We start from the raw sequence: 15902 nt of genomic DNA on the forward strand, positions 1-15902 counted from the left end.
CGCTAGGGATCCAAGTAGCAGAAACGGAAGATCGCTTAGACGAACAAGCGGAATCTCTCCAAAGTATGGACGCACAGTTTCGGGAGGCTAAACGAGAAACCCAACAGGTATAGGATAAAATCGAAGATCTTGAAAATCGGAGCCGCCGATGTAATGTACGGTTCCGCGGCCTCCCGGACATACCACATTATGCAGACTGCGAGCTAACCGTGCAAAAAATCGCTAGCGCTCTGCTACAGGAGCTACAAATCACTAAATAACCTGCAGAAATACAACTGGTACGAGCGCATAGGGCCTTGGGCAGTGCTCAATCAAACCGCCCTAAAGACATTATTGGCTGTTTTGGTGACTTTAAGCTTAAAGAACAGATCATGCAAGCCTCGCGATCCACCCCAGGATTTCAGTGGGATTCATACCACATTGAATGCTATCAGGATCTAGCTGCAGCCACATTGAAAAGACGAGCAGAGCTCAGACCCTTTACGAGATTCTTGTCTGATAAAGGCATTAAATACAGATGGGGTCATCCATTTGTGCTGAGATTTTATAAAGATGGGAAACACCACCAGATACGAGATATCGCAGAAGTAGCAGAGATTTTTCCAGATGAACGACCAAATGAAGATATCAACACAACACAGAAACGTATTTCAGCATCAGGATACAAGCCTCGCTGGCAAAGAGTCACTACAGGGAAGAGCCGACTCCAACGCCAGCACTCGGATGCACAGCTGAAGAGAATGGAGGACAGAGCCAAGAAATAAATGACAATGGACCATATAAGACTCAAATGCGAACATCAAGCGGATATATGGTACACTAACTGGTATATTTTCTATAATAGTTAGCATGCTAATACAGATATATGTTTTGGATAAACCCTATGTGATAGTATTATCATTCGGTCACTAAGCTGTGGGGGGACTAAGATATTAAGTGATAATATGCGAGGATGGGGGTCACTTTACTCTTGGACAGCCCATGACTTTATTACAGGGGTGTCTTATGAAGGGTAGGGAGGGCAGGGGAGTTAATAGTTGAGGACAAACGGTTCAAAATATGCAACAACTGAGGGTCGGGGATAGACAACTACTCACAGATAATGAACATAGATATGGGCAAAGTGGTGGGTGGAGGGGGACAGTAATACAGAGATAAGTAATATAAAGTGCATGACCCTTAATGTAAAGGGGCTTAACTCTCCGGGAAAGCGACAACTTATGTTTAGGGAGATTCAACGTTTAAAGGCGGATATAGCCTTTATTCAAGAGACACACTTAATCCCTGCAGCAGAAAGATTGTGTCACATTAAAAAAGGTCAACAGATTTTCTTTGCATCCACTTCCTTAGAAAAAAAAAAGAACGGAGTGCTGATAGTGATGTCACCACACTATCACTGGCAGGTGCGGCGAATAGTGAGAGATAAAGGGGGTCGATATCTGTTGCTAGTGGTGGCGGTGCAGGGGGAAATCTTGATGCTCTTAAACATTTATGCTCCTAATGATCAACAGGGTGCTTTCTATTTGGCACTGTCGGCGTTCCTATCCAAATATATTGAGGGCACATTATTACTTGGCGGAGACTTTAACTTGACCCTACAGCCAACACTAAACAATACCACACAAGGGATTCGCTATTCGCAGGCTGATCGGGCCCAACTCTGCACATTTATGCGTCAGTGGCAATTAATAGATATATGGAGGCATAAACACCCAAAGGCCAGAGAATACACATTTCATTCTGCGGTCCATAACTCCCAGTCCCGAATAGACCTCTGGATGGGACCATTGGTTATAATAGATAGCATAAGGCAAACCCAAATTCACCCGAGGACATGGTCAGACCATGCTCCAGTGATGTTGGAACTAGCACTAAAAATAAGGGGCACAGAACCACCGCAGTGGTGATTTAATGATAAACTACTAGCTGATCCGCTGATAGTCGCCAGTCTGGAAAAAGACATTAAAGAATATATTGACATTAATGACAATGGAGAGGTGTCATCGGGAACACTGTGGGAAGGGTGTAAGGCAGTGATTAGGGGTAAAGTCATAGCCCTACAGGTACATCTTGAGAAACAGACTAGAGCACGAACCCAACAAATACATACAGAACTGGCAACACTCACTGAACACACCACTCAACAGAGGGACACTAAAGATATTCAACACCGCATGCACGCCCTCCAGATGGAGCTTCGGGAACTCCAAATGGCTGAGATAGCAGAGCTTCTACAACGGGTGAGGCAGGCTCACTTTGAGTTCGGGAATCGTACCTCTAGGCACACAAATTGAAAAAATGGTCCACCGGTGCCCACATTGCGGCTGTTCGAGATACTGAGGGGAATTTATGCAATACCAGTGAGAACATTAAGACAGTCTTTACTAACTTTTATAAAACGCTATATCAAGCCGAGGAGGTCGCTGACTCTCAGGAGTCTCGGGAATATCTTAGACAGGTAGCACTTCCCACAATATCGCAAGCTGATAGGGAGATGGTATCAGCGCCCGTTACGCCGGAAGAGGTACTGTGGGCAATCAGAGACCTGCCAAACGGGAAAGCTCCGGGCCCCGATGGGTTTACGAATAAATTTTATAAATGTTATAGTAAACTATTAATTCCTCTACTAGTTCGGGCCTTTAATGAGTTAGAGCTCCAAGCTGAATTAGCATATACTTGGAGGGTAGCTAATGTAGTAGACTTACCAAAACCAGGGAAAGACCCACAATACTGTAGCTCCTACCATCCAATATCGCTCCTGGGTTCAGATTATAAGATTTTTACCAAAATACTTGCCAAAAAACTGCAAAAACTCATGCCGAGATTGGTACAGGTGGACCAAGCGGGCTTTATCACAGGGCGGCAAGCCGTTGATAATGTTAGAAGGGCACTCCACTTGATCCAAGAGGCACTCAATACCCGACACCTACGCTGCTCTTATCCTTAGATGCCGAAAAGGCGTTTGATCGGGTCAACAGGGATTTCATGTTTGAGGTGTTAGATCATATGGGATTCACGGGCCGATTTATTACATGGCTACGCTTACTATATGCTAACCCGCTAGCTGTCTTGAAAATCAATGGGATTAGATCAGACCCAATAGCACTGGAACGGGGGACTCGCCAGGGATATGCACTATCACCATTATTGTTCGCTCTGACAATAGAACCACTGGACCAATATCTACGCCAACATCCACACGTACATGGCTTAACAGTGGGACGAACGGCGCACAACGTTATGCTGTTTGCGGATGATATTCTCTTGACATTGACTAATCCGAGTGAATCCCTAACTCAGGTAATGAGTGGCTTGAGCCAATATGGCAGGATATCTGGGTTCAAGGTAAATATGGGTAAATCAGAGGCATTGGGCCTGGGGATACAACCAATGGAGAAGATTTCTCACAAAAGCCAGTTCCCGGTGAAGTGGGTTGCCAAGTCCCTCAGATACCTAGGTATTCAATTAACACCTACTTTGGTGGGTATTCATCAAGCTAATTTTCCTCTGAAATTGAAGGAGCATTTTCAAGAATTGGATAGGTGGGAGGGGCTGGAGTTGTCCTGGATGGTCTGGGTTGCAGCCATCAAAATGATGATCTTGCCTAAGCTTCTATATCTATTCCTGGCTTTGCCACTGCCGGTACCTACTGGGTTTTTTCGCCATCTTAACCGAAAAGTATTCGCCTATATATATGGCAACACAAGCCGCCACGAGTACGGGCAGCTATTTTGTATCAATCAAAACAACGGGGGGGGGGAGGGTATGGGAGTTCCAAATTTTCACCTGTACCACCAAGCGGCGCAGTTGCGCGTGCTGGCGGAGTGGAGCGCTGGTAGTGCCAAACCTTGGCTTCAGATGGAGCAACACTGGCTGGGTCAGCAGGACTTACGCTCTATATTATGGATGCCTAAAGGCAAAGCCCAGGCTTATATTAAGAAAGCCCCAATAGCAGTGCAATATCCCCTTCAGACGTGGTTGACTATACGGAAGAGTCGTTTCCCCAAGAGAACATATTTCCAACAGATGGCAGTAAAAACGGCCCCCGGTTGTCCCTTGGGGATAGATAACCCACTATACAGTCATTGGGAGAAGAGGGGGCTAGGCACCTTGGGTCAATTGTGGGAAGAGGGCCAAATTATATCATTTACAGAGCTGCAGGATGACTATGATCTACCCTCACACCACCTGTTCCATTATAATCGCATTAGAGATTATATTAGCAGGAGAGCTAAAACAGAGTTATCCTTAGAGGAGACAGATATAGAAAAAGCAATGAAAACGGGGCCACAGGGGATGTGTCTCTCGACTCTATACGGCCTTACTTGATGATCAAGGACCAATAATACTACACTATCTTCAGCGTTGGGAGAGGGACCTCCAAATAACAATAGAATATACACAATGGAAAAAAGCATTAGAACACATGTTACGAGTCTCTATCTCTAATTCTATGATTGAGAATGGTTATAAAATATTATATCAATGGTATTATACACCCAAGAGACTGGTAAAAATGTATGGGCAGGGATCAGATCGCTGTTGGAGGGGATGCACAGAGGTGGGAGATATGCTCCATATATGGTGGTCCTGTTCGAAGATCCAGACCTAGTGGTTGGAATTGCTAGATCAATTTGCACAAGTGACTGGGGTACGGTATCCCGCTAAACCAGAGGTTTGTTTGCTGCACCTTTTGCCCACCGAAAGTTCGAGTGTCAGATCACAAGCTAACATCAACATGGTTGGTAGCGGGAAAAATTACATTGGCGGCCGCTTGGAAAAGCCCATTGGCACCACCAATAATAAAAGTGATACACAAGATGGATTATCTCTATCAAATGTCTAAAATTACAGCCATGCGCTCAGGACAGATAAAGTTCAACCAACATTGGGAGCGCTATAGACTGTGGAGACACCAGGGAGGGATAGATCTGGATGCACCTAAACTGATTGTTCCGATTCTATGAAAGAGTTGCCCAGGTATTTGAACTCACCGACCCTCTATGGGACTTGGGGATCTGATCTTTAGGGGGGGAGGGGAGGAGGGAGGGAAATTTTTGTTAATTGCTACGCACTCATTGCATAGAGGTTATCAAAATGTTGCAAATAATGTGTGAGTTTTTCTGTTAAAAACTTTAATAAAAAGATTACAAAAAAAAAGAATTTCTGATAGTGGTCAGCAAAATGTTGAGTTCTGCCAGTTTAATATCAGGCCGTTCATTGTTTTGTATTTTGCATTTTAAAATGTTCTTGCTTATTATTTGTAGGACAACTTAAACAAGGAGCCCAATAACAACAATGGTGAAATTTTGGGTCGAGGAGGTATGCCCTTGTTTTATATATTGCTTTTAATTTCTTGTAATCAGTTCTTTAGTTCTACAGATAAAGTAAATATAATACCAGGCCTTCTTGTACTTTTGACTTTTATTGTTGTCTTGCAGTCTCATGCCAATGGAACTGATAAGGTGAAATTTTTAGTCTTACTGGTTAATTTTCTTCCTCTTGAGTCTTGCTAGACCAGTCTCGTACCCTCCCTGGAATTCTACAGCTCAATGGGATTGTCTCTCTTTGCATTTATAGCTATTTGAGCCGTTAATGTCTCGGATTCTCTCTTTGCATTTATAGTTATTTGGGCCCTTAATGTCTGTGATTTGCTGTGATATAGAAAGGTGTGTTTGAGGTATGTAACAATGACCTAATTCTGCTTTGGCAGTAACACACAGGAAAATTTCCAGGAGGGACCCTTAGACCATTGAGGTCACTGGAAACATATAGTATCTGTATCTCCATCTGCTGGTAGGAAGGGGTCACAACCTATTTTGTATGGTCTGATCTAGCAGGACTCAAGGAAGGGAAATAACTGGCAATTCCTTAGCAGCAGATGAATCCATTAACTGATAGGTTGTATCCGCCTACCAACAGGTGGAGATAGAGAACACTGAAAAACCACAGTGACCCTTGGACGGCTAGCCCCAACTGCCTTCAGTATTTCTCTATCTCCCAGCAGATGTGGACATAGCTTGATCAGCTCCTGGATTTCTACCTGGGGTGGCTCCTGTGCTTTGCCAGTTCAGCAGGGGTGTTGTGGCTGGTGGTGCCCACTTTAAAGGCATATAGGTTCGCCCTTTCCCTGCCTTACCCATTCCCCCGTCCTCCCGGAGTCCCTCTGTTGCTGCCTGCCTCCAACTTTCCTCACAGCGTTAAAGAAAAAAAAAAGCGCGCTTTTATTGCGTGGCTGTTCTGATGCTTTTTCCAGAGAATCTGGTTCAGTGCAGGTTGCCCGGAGCTCATTGACTCAGTTTTCTGAGGTGAGAGTGGTGCCCAGCTCCTCCAGGGAGGTCCCGCGGACGCCGTTCCGAGCGGGGTAAGTTTTGGCGCGAAGCCACCATTTTATTGCTATATTTCCGTCCAGTCGAGAGATGGCTGCTGAAGGAGTGGTAAACGCAGATCAGCAGCGGGGCTGTGCAAAACGTGCTCCTTAGACGCTCGCGCTACTACGAGCATGGTGAGCGATGATTCTTCCCGCTCGATGGAGCTGGCAGCGGGCGCCATTTTGGAAGCGCCGCATGTCTCGACCCTCGCGGTTGCGGAGGAGTCTGAGTGCAGGGGGATGCCTCAGAGGCTGCCAGAGGAGCTCCAACATCCGTTTCTCTTAATTCAGAGGCGGAGGGTCAGGGTGAGTTATTCTCCCCTTCCATATCATCAAGCTGATCAATCCATAGACTGGTGGGTTGTGTCCATCTACCAGCAGGTGGAGATAGAGAGCAAACTTTTGCCTCCCTATATGTGGTCATGTGCTGCCGGAAACTCCTCAGTATGTTCTCTATCTCAGCAGGTGGTGGTCACACACAGCAGCAGCTCTGGCTAGGCCTCCAAGCCTAATTTTTAGGTTTTGTTGAGTGCCTGGGGTTGAGGGCTCTTTTGAGCAAGTGCAAACCTGGTAGTGCCAGGTCCCTCCTTTTCTCCCCCCTCCCGCTGGCTCCGTTAAAAAAAAAAAAAAATTTTAAACGTCCTTAAAGGCGTTTATTTCGACGTTTATTTAAACGTTCATTGCAGCTACTCACTGGGACACCAGTTCGTTACAGCTCGGAGCGGACAGCAGGTAATTTTTACCTTTTTATAGCGGGCAGGGGGTTCCCCGATTCTTCTCCTCGTGGCATATGGCGTCGGAGGGCGAGGGCGCAAAGGGTCGCTCCCCGGATCGCTTGAGCGCTTCTAGAGGGGATGCGGGGGTCTTACAGCCTGATTCGCCCTTGGGCATAAAACCTTCTTGCTGAAAAGAGTTCTGCTGCAGGTGCCTGACACTGCGTTGCATTCTGGATCCCCTCCGGGTGTTAATGACCCAGTGCTGGCTGTAGAGGTTATGTCTTCCCCCGAGCGTTGGAAGGACGCTAAACGTAGACGGGTAAATTCCCCGTCTGAAAGTGGCGCACCTCCTTCCCCCCCCCCCCCCCCCCCCCCCCCCCAATTGTTAGGCTGTGGGGAGTGTAAGGGATCTGGCAGGCCCTCATGGACAGATGATCCAGATGAGGATGCCTGTTTGCCACTGGATTTGGATGATCCCAATGCGGTTCAAATTTTCCACAGCGACGAGCTGCCAGCTCTCATTACTGACGCCTTGCAGGCCCTCTTGATTGATCCTGCTGAAGGCGATGCCTCCTCTGTTAATCTTAGGATGGCGAGTACTAAGAAGCCTACTCGAGCCTTTCCTGTGCATGACTCCATCCAAGAGCTTATTTCAGCTCAATGGTCTGACCCCGATGGGCCTTTGAAAGTGGCCAGGGCTATGGGTCAGCTTTACCCTCTGAAGATGGAGCACTTGGCCCCTTTGGGGATGCCTTATGTGGATGCGTTAGTCATGGTGGTGACTAAAAAGACTTCAGCTGACAGCAATCAAACGCTAAAGCAAGAGAGGTAAGGAGAAGTAGGCTTAAGTAGATGAGGCTTCTGCTGCTTGAGCCGTCAGCTCAGCCCCTGACAAGTCAATCAGGAGCAAGTCCCAAACATTCCCCTGCCTGTCATTTCCAGTTTTGGACTGGAACCGGGAGGCCAGGGTGAGCTATTTTCCCCTGAATTTGTTTTATTGCTGCATAATTCATACATATTAAAAAGAGCTCTTCCATAGGGGTCCTCGGCGGCCCTGCTTTCTGTATCCTCTCCAGTGGAGTCTGGCCTTGGATTACCGTCAGGCGCGTTTTCCCCTGACAGATGGCCGCAAGACAAGCGCAGAAGGGTGGATTCCCCTTCAGAGAGTGGCGCACCCCCCCCCCCCCCCCCCCCGGTCAGGATGTGAGGACTCTGAGGGGTCTGGCAGGCCTTCGTGGTCTGGAGAGGCAGAAGAAGGTGTAGGATTGCCACCGGATCCAGATGATCCTTCCACGGTGAGGATTTTCCACCGCAATGAGCTGCCAGCGCTTATTACTGATGCCTTGCAGGTCCTCTCTATAGAAGAACCTGGGAGTACTGAGGCCTCCTCCGGTAATCCGAGGATGGCAAGTACTAAGAAGCCTGCTTGAGCCTTTCCTTTGCATGACTCCATACAAGAGCTTATCACGGCTCAATGGGCTGACCCCGAGGGGCCTTTGAAAGTCGCCAGGGCTATGGGGCAATTATACCCTCTAAGTGAGGAGCATTTAGTGTGCCTAGCAGTGCCTAAAGTGGATCCCCTAGTCACGGCTGTGACAAAGAAAACTACCCTCCCAGTGGAATGAGGAGTTGCCCAGAAGGACATGCAGGACCGTCGTCTGGAGGCAGCTATGAAACGGTCCTTTCAAATTTCAGGCCTATCCTTACAGGCATCTGCATGCAGCTGCTATGCTGCCCGAGCCTGCCTTGGTTACAACAGGCAGTGGAACAGCCCGGAGATGGAGCGGAGCCCCTTTATGGAGGTGGCACCGCGGATAGAGTCGGCCTTGTCCTTTTTGTCTGACGCCCTTTATGATCTGGTCAGAGCTTCGGCTAAACAGATGGCTGTAGCGGTAGCGGCTCGCCGTCTTCTGTGGCTACGGCATTGGGCAGCTGACATGGCCTCTAAGCAAAGGTTGGTGAAGTTGCCCTTTCAAGGCCTTCTCCTGTTTGGTGAGGAGTTGGAGAAAATTGTGAAAGGCCTGGGGGATGCCAAAACCCAGCGCTTACCCGAGGATAGGCCGCTGCCTTCTTCCAAGGGTCAGGCGGTTCCCTCCTCTTACAGACCTCGCTTCCGTGAAGCTAGAAGGTACCGCCAAGGGCGTTCTGCTGGGTTCACTTCGCATGCCCGTTTTCAGCAGAGGAACTCCTTTCGCTCGGACAAGCGTTCCACAGCAGCAGGCTCAAGACCTGGAGTTCAATGATGTCTCAGTGATGGTGTGTCAGCCCCCTCCTCGATTCCTGTGATAGGAGGACGACTTTCCCTCTTTCTCAAGGAGTGGGCCAAGATTACATCAGATCAGTGGGTCTTGGACCTGATCAGAGAAGGCTACAGAATAGAATTCAATGCCCCGATAAGAGAAGTGTTTGTGGAGTCCCGATGCGGTTCTGCTGCCAGACGGGCGGCGGTAGAGGAGACCTTGCAAGGCTTGATTCACATTGGGGCGGTTTCCCCCGTGCCTCCCGTGGAATGCAGCTCTGGCCGTTACTCCATTTACTTCGTACTGCCGCAAAAAGGAGGGTCTTTTCGGCCTATCCTACACTTAAAACAAGTCAACAAGTCTCTGAACGTGTGGCATTTTCACATGGAAACTCTGCGCTTCGTCATAGCGACGGTACAGCCAGGAGAGTTTCTCACATCTCTGGACCTGAAAGAAGCGTACTTGCACATCCCTATTTGGCCCCCGCACCAGAGGTTTCTGCGTTTTGCGGTGATGGGAAAACATTTCCAGTTTCGGGCCTTGCCTTTTGGCCTCACCACAACTCCCCGAACCTTTTCCAAGGTAATGGTGGTAGTAGCTGCTTTTCTCAGGCGAGAGGGTATCCGGGTTCTCCCGTACCTAGACGACTGGCTCATCAGAGCAGACTCTGCAGAAGAGTCGTCAGGTTACAGCCAGAGTGGTCTCAGTACTGCAGTCTCTGGGCTGGGTCGTCAATATACCCAAAAGTCACCTGACCCCCCTCTCAATCTTTAGAATATTTGGGGGTCTGGTTCGATACAGCCTCGGGGATGGTCTTCCTACCCGAGCAAAGGCGGTGCAAGCTTCAGAACCAGGTCCATCTGCTCCTGAGGATGCCTCGCCCGTGAGCTTGGGACATAGTCCAGCTGTTGGGAGCGATGACCACCACTTAGGAAGTGGTGCCTTGGGCGAGAGCGCACCTGAGACCTCTGCAGTGCTCCCTACTTCAACGGTGGTCTCCAATATCTCAGGATTATCAATGCAGACTCTCCCTGCGGCCCTGCTCAGTATGGAGTGGTGTCTCTCAGACAGCATGCTGCGGCGAGGAATGCCGCTAGCGCTCCCCGATTGGTGCCTGGTGGTAACAGATGCCAGCCTGAAGGGCTAGTGTGCACATTGCCAGGGAAGGCATCCCCAGGGTCTTTGGACACCCGGGGAGTCGGAGTGGTCCATCAATCGCTTGGAGTTGAAAGCGATTTTCCAGGCGATTCTGGCCTTTCAGTTGACCCTGGAAGGATTGGCTGTCAGAGTTCTGTCGGACAACACGACAGCAGTGGCCTACATAAATCGCCAAGGAGGCACTCAGTGCACAGCACTGGCCGCGCAGATTTGCCACTGGGCCGAGCTTCATCTGTAGTTTTTGTCAGCAGCTCATATTGCAGGTCAGAGCAACGTGCAAGTCGATTATCTGAGCAGGAATCAAATCGACCCAGCGGAATGGGAACTTGCAGACGAGGAATTCCTGCAGATATGTGCCAAATGGGGAAAGCCCTTAATGGATCTTATGGCGTCGAGCACAAATGCCAAAGTCCCGTGCTGCTTCAGCAGACGGAGAGATCCTCGTTCGACAGGTTGGATGCCTTGCCTCAACCCTGGCCTCAGGGCCTCCTGTATGTGTTCCCTCCGTGGCCCTTGATAGGGCGCGTACTCCTGCGGAATTGGCTCCACCAAGGAGAGGTGGATCTCATTGCCCTGGATTGGCCCAGGAGGCCGTGGTATGTGTATCTCCGGCGGATGCTGGTAGAGGATCCCCTGCCGTTACCTCTGGTACCGAACCTGTTGTCACAGGGCCCGGTGACCATGGAGGACGCATGCCGCATCGGTCTTTCGGCATGGCTAGTGAGAGGGCGCAATTGAGAGACAAGGGATATTCAGTAAAGTCATTTCCACCCTCCTACAGTCCCGCAAGCGTTCCACTTCTATGGCTTATGCCAAGATTTGGCGCCAATTTGAGGCTTGGTGTGCTTCTAAAGCGATCACACCCACGCGGGCTTCTGTCTCGCCGATACGTGACTTTTTGCAGGATGGATTACAAAAAGGCTTGGCCTGTAATTCCCTGCGTGTTCAAGTGACATGGTTTCTTAGAGGGGTGCTTCAGCTCCGTCCTCCTGTGCGGGCTCCGTGTCCGGCCTGGAACCTGGGGTTTTTAAAGGCCCTTCAGTGTTCGCCCTTCGAGCCGCTTAGGCGAGCTTCTGAGAAGAATGTGACCTTAAAGACGGTCTTTTTGGTGGCCGTGACATCGGCGAGACGGGTATCTGAGCTTCAGGCGCTGTCCTGTCAAGACCCTTTCTGCAATTCTCAGTCCGGAGTAATGGTACGTACGGTGCCTTCCTTCATGCCTAAGGTGGTTTCAGCGTTTCACCTAAACCAGCCTATTTTCCTCCCCTCCTTTTCTAAAGAGGAATTTCCAGAAGCCTATGGGCAGTTGCACCTTCTGGATGTGCGCAGGGCTGTGTTGCAATATCTGCGCATGTCATATGCTTTCAGAACCATCTTTTTGTTCTTTTGTCAGGTCCGCGCAGGGGTCTCCAGCGTCTAAGGCCACTATAGCCTGTTGGCTCAAAGAAGCTCCGCCTGAAGCCTTTAAGGCACATTCCACAAGAGCGATTTCCTCTTCTTGGGCTGAAACTGGAGCACTCTCTCTTCAAGAGATATGTAGTGCAGCTACTTGGGCTTCTAAGCTCTCGTTTGCCCGACATTACAGGCTCGATGTGTCTGCCTGGAGGAACGCACATTTTGGAGCACAAGTGCCGGCGCGTGGTGTGGCTTGTTCCCACCCTATCTAGGGATTGCTTTGATACATCCCACTCGTAATGGATTCTTCCATAGCGTCTGATAGATCAATCCATAGACACGTGGGTTATGTCCATCCACCAGCAGGGGAGATAGAGCGCAATCTTTTGGCTCCCTTTATATGGTCATGTGCAGTCACCAATTCCTCAGTATTCTCTTTATCTAGCAGGGAATGGTCACAAGACTCAGCAGCTGCGCTTTGGTCTCCTCTCCTACTTTGTAGGGTAGTTGAGCTTGGATTTGGGCTCTCTGGTTGGTCTCCTCTCCTGCTTTGCAGGTGTAGTTGAGTTAACCCCCGGGGTTGAGGGGTCTCCCAAGCTTGGGATCGAGCGGTGACACCTGGTGGTGCCAGGTCCCTCCCTTCTCCCCCCTCCTGCTGGAGCCAGCACAACGTGAGTTTTCTCCTGCTGAAGGAAGAAAAAAAAAGAACAGAGGAACAGGTGTTTGCTCACGCGGGCAGATTCGTTGCAGCCCAGGATTTTCAGGTACTGAAAGCTTAAGCGGGAGGGGGTTCCGGGATGTATAGTGCGGCGCCTGTATCCCCGGACCGCGGTCAACCTTCGACAGGAGAAGCGCAGCCTTCTTCGGCGTTGCTCGCTTTTGCCCGCCCTTTTGCCGCCAGTTGCGGAGCGCTTTCCGCAATAGCCGCCCATCTCCCGATGGCGACTCATGATATATTTTTCCCTAGTCCGCGATGGCTACTTAACAGAGCAGGGCGCCCCAAAGAAGTGTGGCTCAGGAAAGGCACCTAAGTTAAAAAGGAGCGCCTTTTCTTCCCGCGCGGTGCCTTCTCGTACCGAAGCAGCAGGCGCCATCTTGGATTCGCACACCTCCGTGTCTCTACTTCTACAGCTGTTTCAGAGACGGTGTTGCTGGGGGAGCGGAGCATGAAGCTCTTTCCCCAGATTTCGTGCCTTTAGGCACCAGGTTCTTCACCTTTAAGGGCTGGGACTCCCATGGCTGATAGGCGCTCTGAGGGTCGCACAAGCACCCCAGGGTAGCCCTTCTACCTCTAGACTTGGAGTCTGCTGTTTTTGAGGTAGATGAGGGCAGCAGGTCTAGGTTTCCCAGTGCTCAGGTGTACATGCTGGAGGACGGTGAGATCTTCTCAGATGGAGCAGATGTTTCCGCTCCTGCCCGCCTTTTTTGCCAGGAGCAGTTTTCTAACCTGATTGTGCGGGCTGTGAAAATTCTGGGAATCTCAGCACCTCATGGTGGGCCTTCCTCCTCGGTGGCTCCTTCTATAGTATCGGCCACCAGGCGCCCGCCTAGGGCCTTCCACCTTTCGAGGCACTGAATGCTTTTATTGCGGGGCAATGGGGTTCTCAGGAGGCTGCCCTTCCGGTCGCTAAGGTCATGCAGCGCTCGCTCCCCTTAAGGGGGAGCGCGAGTCCTCCCGCCTTCCTACAGTGGACTCTCTTGTCATAACAGGGACCAAGAATGGCTTGCCCGTGGAAGGCGGCACCGCTCTCAAGATCACGCAGGACAGGAGGTTAGAAGCCGCCTTGCAATGGGACTTTGAATCAGCCTCCCTGTGTAGTAGGCTGCTGTTTGCGGCTCCTACGTGGTCAGGCCTGGCCTTAACGCCTTTCAACAGACTTCCTCTGCGGGGGAGCTAATAGCGGCTGGTCCAACCTTAGAAAAGATTGGGTCTATGTGGCGGATCGGCTATAGGATGCCTTCGGGCTGCTACTAAGGAACTTTTCTTAGTTGTTTCTGCCCGCCGTTTGGCCTTCTCTCCGCCATGGGGCAGCTGACACGGCTTATAAGGGCCTTATGGCAAGTTGCCATTCACAGGTAAGCTCCTTTTCGGAGTCGGGCTGCATAAGATAGTGTCGGAGCTGGGAGATTCCAAAGGAATCAAGTGGCTCCCAGAGGTCAGGAACAGGGCGACTTCTCGTATGGTCTCCTCCAGGGGCCGTTTTCGAGGGGCCCTCGGGTTTCGACTGGATAACGCTCTATTTCTAGCAGCGTCAGCTGGCAGTCTTTTCGTGGAGGCCGTCGCTTCGGCGGTGATGCTCCCAGAGCTACCCCTAGAGCTTGTGGCCATTTTGGGGGCCCTGGCTTATGGCCTGGATTTGACAGGAGGATGGCTGTCCTTCCTGGGTGAGTGGGCCAGAGTAGCAACGGATGAGTGGCTCCTCAGAGTCATCCGAGATGGCTACAAACTGAAGAATTTATTCTTGGCCTCTCCTTGCAAATCGCTGCAAAAGTTCGCGTCGGTCAAGCTGTCTCTGGACAGTTTCATTCTATCGGCTCTGTCGTGCACGTTCCGGTGGAACAATGTGGCACAGGACGCTGCTACTTTTATTATGTGGTACCAAAGAAAGGAGGTTCCTCTCGGCCTATTCTCGATTTCAGGAGTCAACAAGGCCTTGAGAGTGAGTCACTTCAGGATGGAGTACCTCCGGTCGGTCTTGGCCACCGTAAGGAAGGGAGAATTTCTGTCAGCTCTGGACATAACAGAGGCCTATTTGCACATTTCAATTTGGCCCCCTTTTCAGTGTTGTCTTCGCTTGCAGTCCTGAACACCCTGTTTCAGTTCCAGGGCCTCCCTTTCGCGCTGGAACAGCATTTCGGACCTTCTCCAAAGTGATAGTCGTCATGGCGGTTTTTCTCAGCAAGACAAGGCAGTGCTTCCTTACCTAGTTGACTGGCTGGTCCGGGTACCATCTTTTGAGTAAGGTGTGAGAGCCATGGTCAGGGTTCTCTCCCTACTACGATCCTTGGGTTGGATTATCCATCTGGAGAAAAGTCGGCTAAGTCCTTCACACTCTCTGGAGTACTTAGGAGTGATCTTCGACTCTCAGGTAGGCAGAGTCTTTCTTCCAGAGGCGGGGAAGTAAACGTTGCAGGCTCAGGTCTCCAACTTGTTACCCAAGTCAGCGCCGCGAACCTGGGAGGCCGGTACAGCATTCTCTGCTCAGCCGTTGGTCCCCAGTGTCAGAGGATTGCGGTCAGACTCTCTCAGTCTGGGCATGCCCCGGATGACGCCCGCGTGTATTGTAGTCACCACGAATGCCAGTTTGTCAGGTTGGGGGGATCACTGCCAGGGACTGTCGGCACAAAGAATTTAGGCCCCGCTGGAGTGCAGTGGCCCATCAATCTCTGGGAGTTGAGGACGATTCGTCTGGCCCTCCAGGACTTTCTGCGGCTGTTTTTCCAGAAGTCAGGGCGGATCCTGTCCGACAAGGCCACGGCGGTGGTCTAGGTCAACAGGCAGGGAGGAACCAGGACCACTCCCTTGGCTAGGGAAGCGAGGCGCTGGCGCCTTTGGGCAGAACAGCATTTGGAGCACTGACGGCAGCGCACATTGCAGGATATCTGAATGTCGAGGCAGACTTTTTCAGTCGGCATGTGTTGGGTCCGGGAGAGTGGCAGCTCTCAGACCAGGCGTTCTCGTGGATCACGAGCCGCTGGAGTCTGCCGACCATGGATTTGTTAGCAACCCTTGCCAACTCCAAAGCTCCGTGGTTCTTCAGCAGAGGCCTGGTCCCTCAGACTCTGGGAATCGATGCCCTCCTTCTGCTATGGCCTGTGGAAGAGCTTCTATATGTGTTTCCCTCTTGGCCCATATTGCACAGAAGTCTGAAACGGGTGGACCTGCACCCGGGGCGATTTATGCTGGGGCCCCAGATTGGTCCAGGTGCCTGTGGTATGTGGACCTGATGCGGCTCTTGATCCAGCGAGCCTTTGCGTCTTCCTCACTTCGAGGATTTTTGCGCCAGGGTCCAGTTGTGATTC

General features: G+C 50.6%; 1 protein-coding gene across 4 annotated transcripts in view; it reads left to right on the plus strand.

Moving 5' to 3' along the window:
- DDX4 (DEAD-box helicase 4) overlaps positions 1 to 15902 on the plus strand; it is a 369112-nt gene that overhangs the window by 19718 nt on the left and 333492 nt on the right. For 3 of the 4 annotated variants that reach the window (XM_030193136.1, XM_030193139.1, XM_030193137.1), the window contains exon 3: positions 5268 to 5322. In XM_030193136.1, the coding sequence (XP_030048996.1) occupies positions 5268 to 5322 (55 nt within the window). Of the gene's footprint in view, positions 1 to 2295; positions 2302 to 5267; positions 5323 to 15902 lie in introns of those variants that run through there. The other variant, XM_030193138.1, reaches the window with a different exon arrangement.

Source organism: Microcaecilia unicolor, chromosome 2 (genome assembly GCF_901765095.1).
Source record: "Microcaecilia unicolor chromosome 2, aMicUni1.1, whole genome shotgun sequence".
Classification (NCBI taxonomy): Eukaryota; Metazoa; Chordata; class Amphibia; order Gymnophiona; family Siphonopidae; genus Microcaecilia; species Microcaecilia unicolor.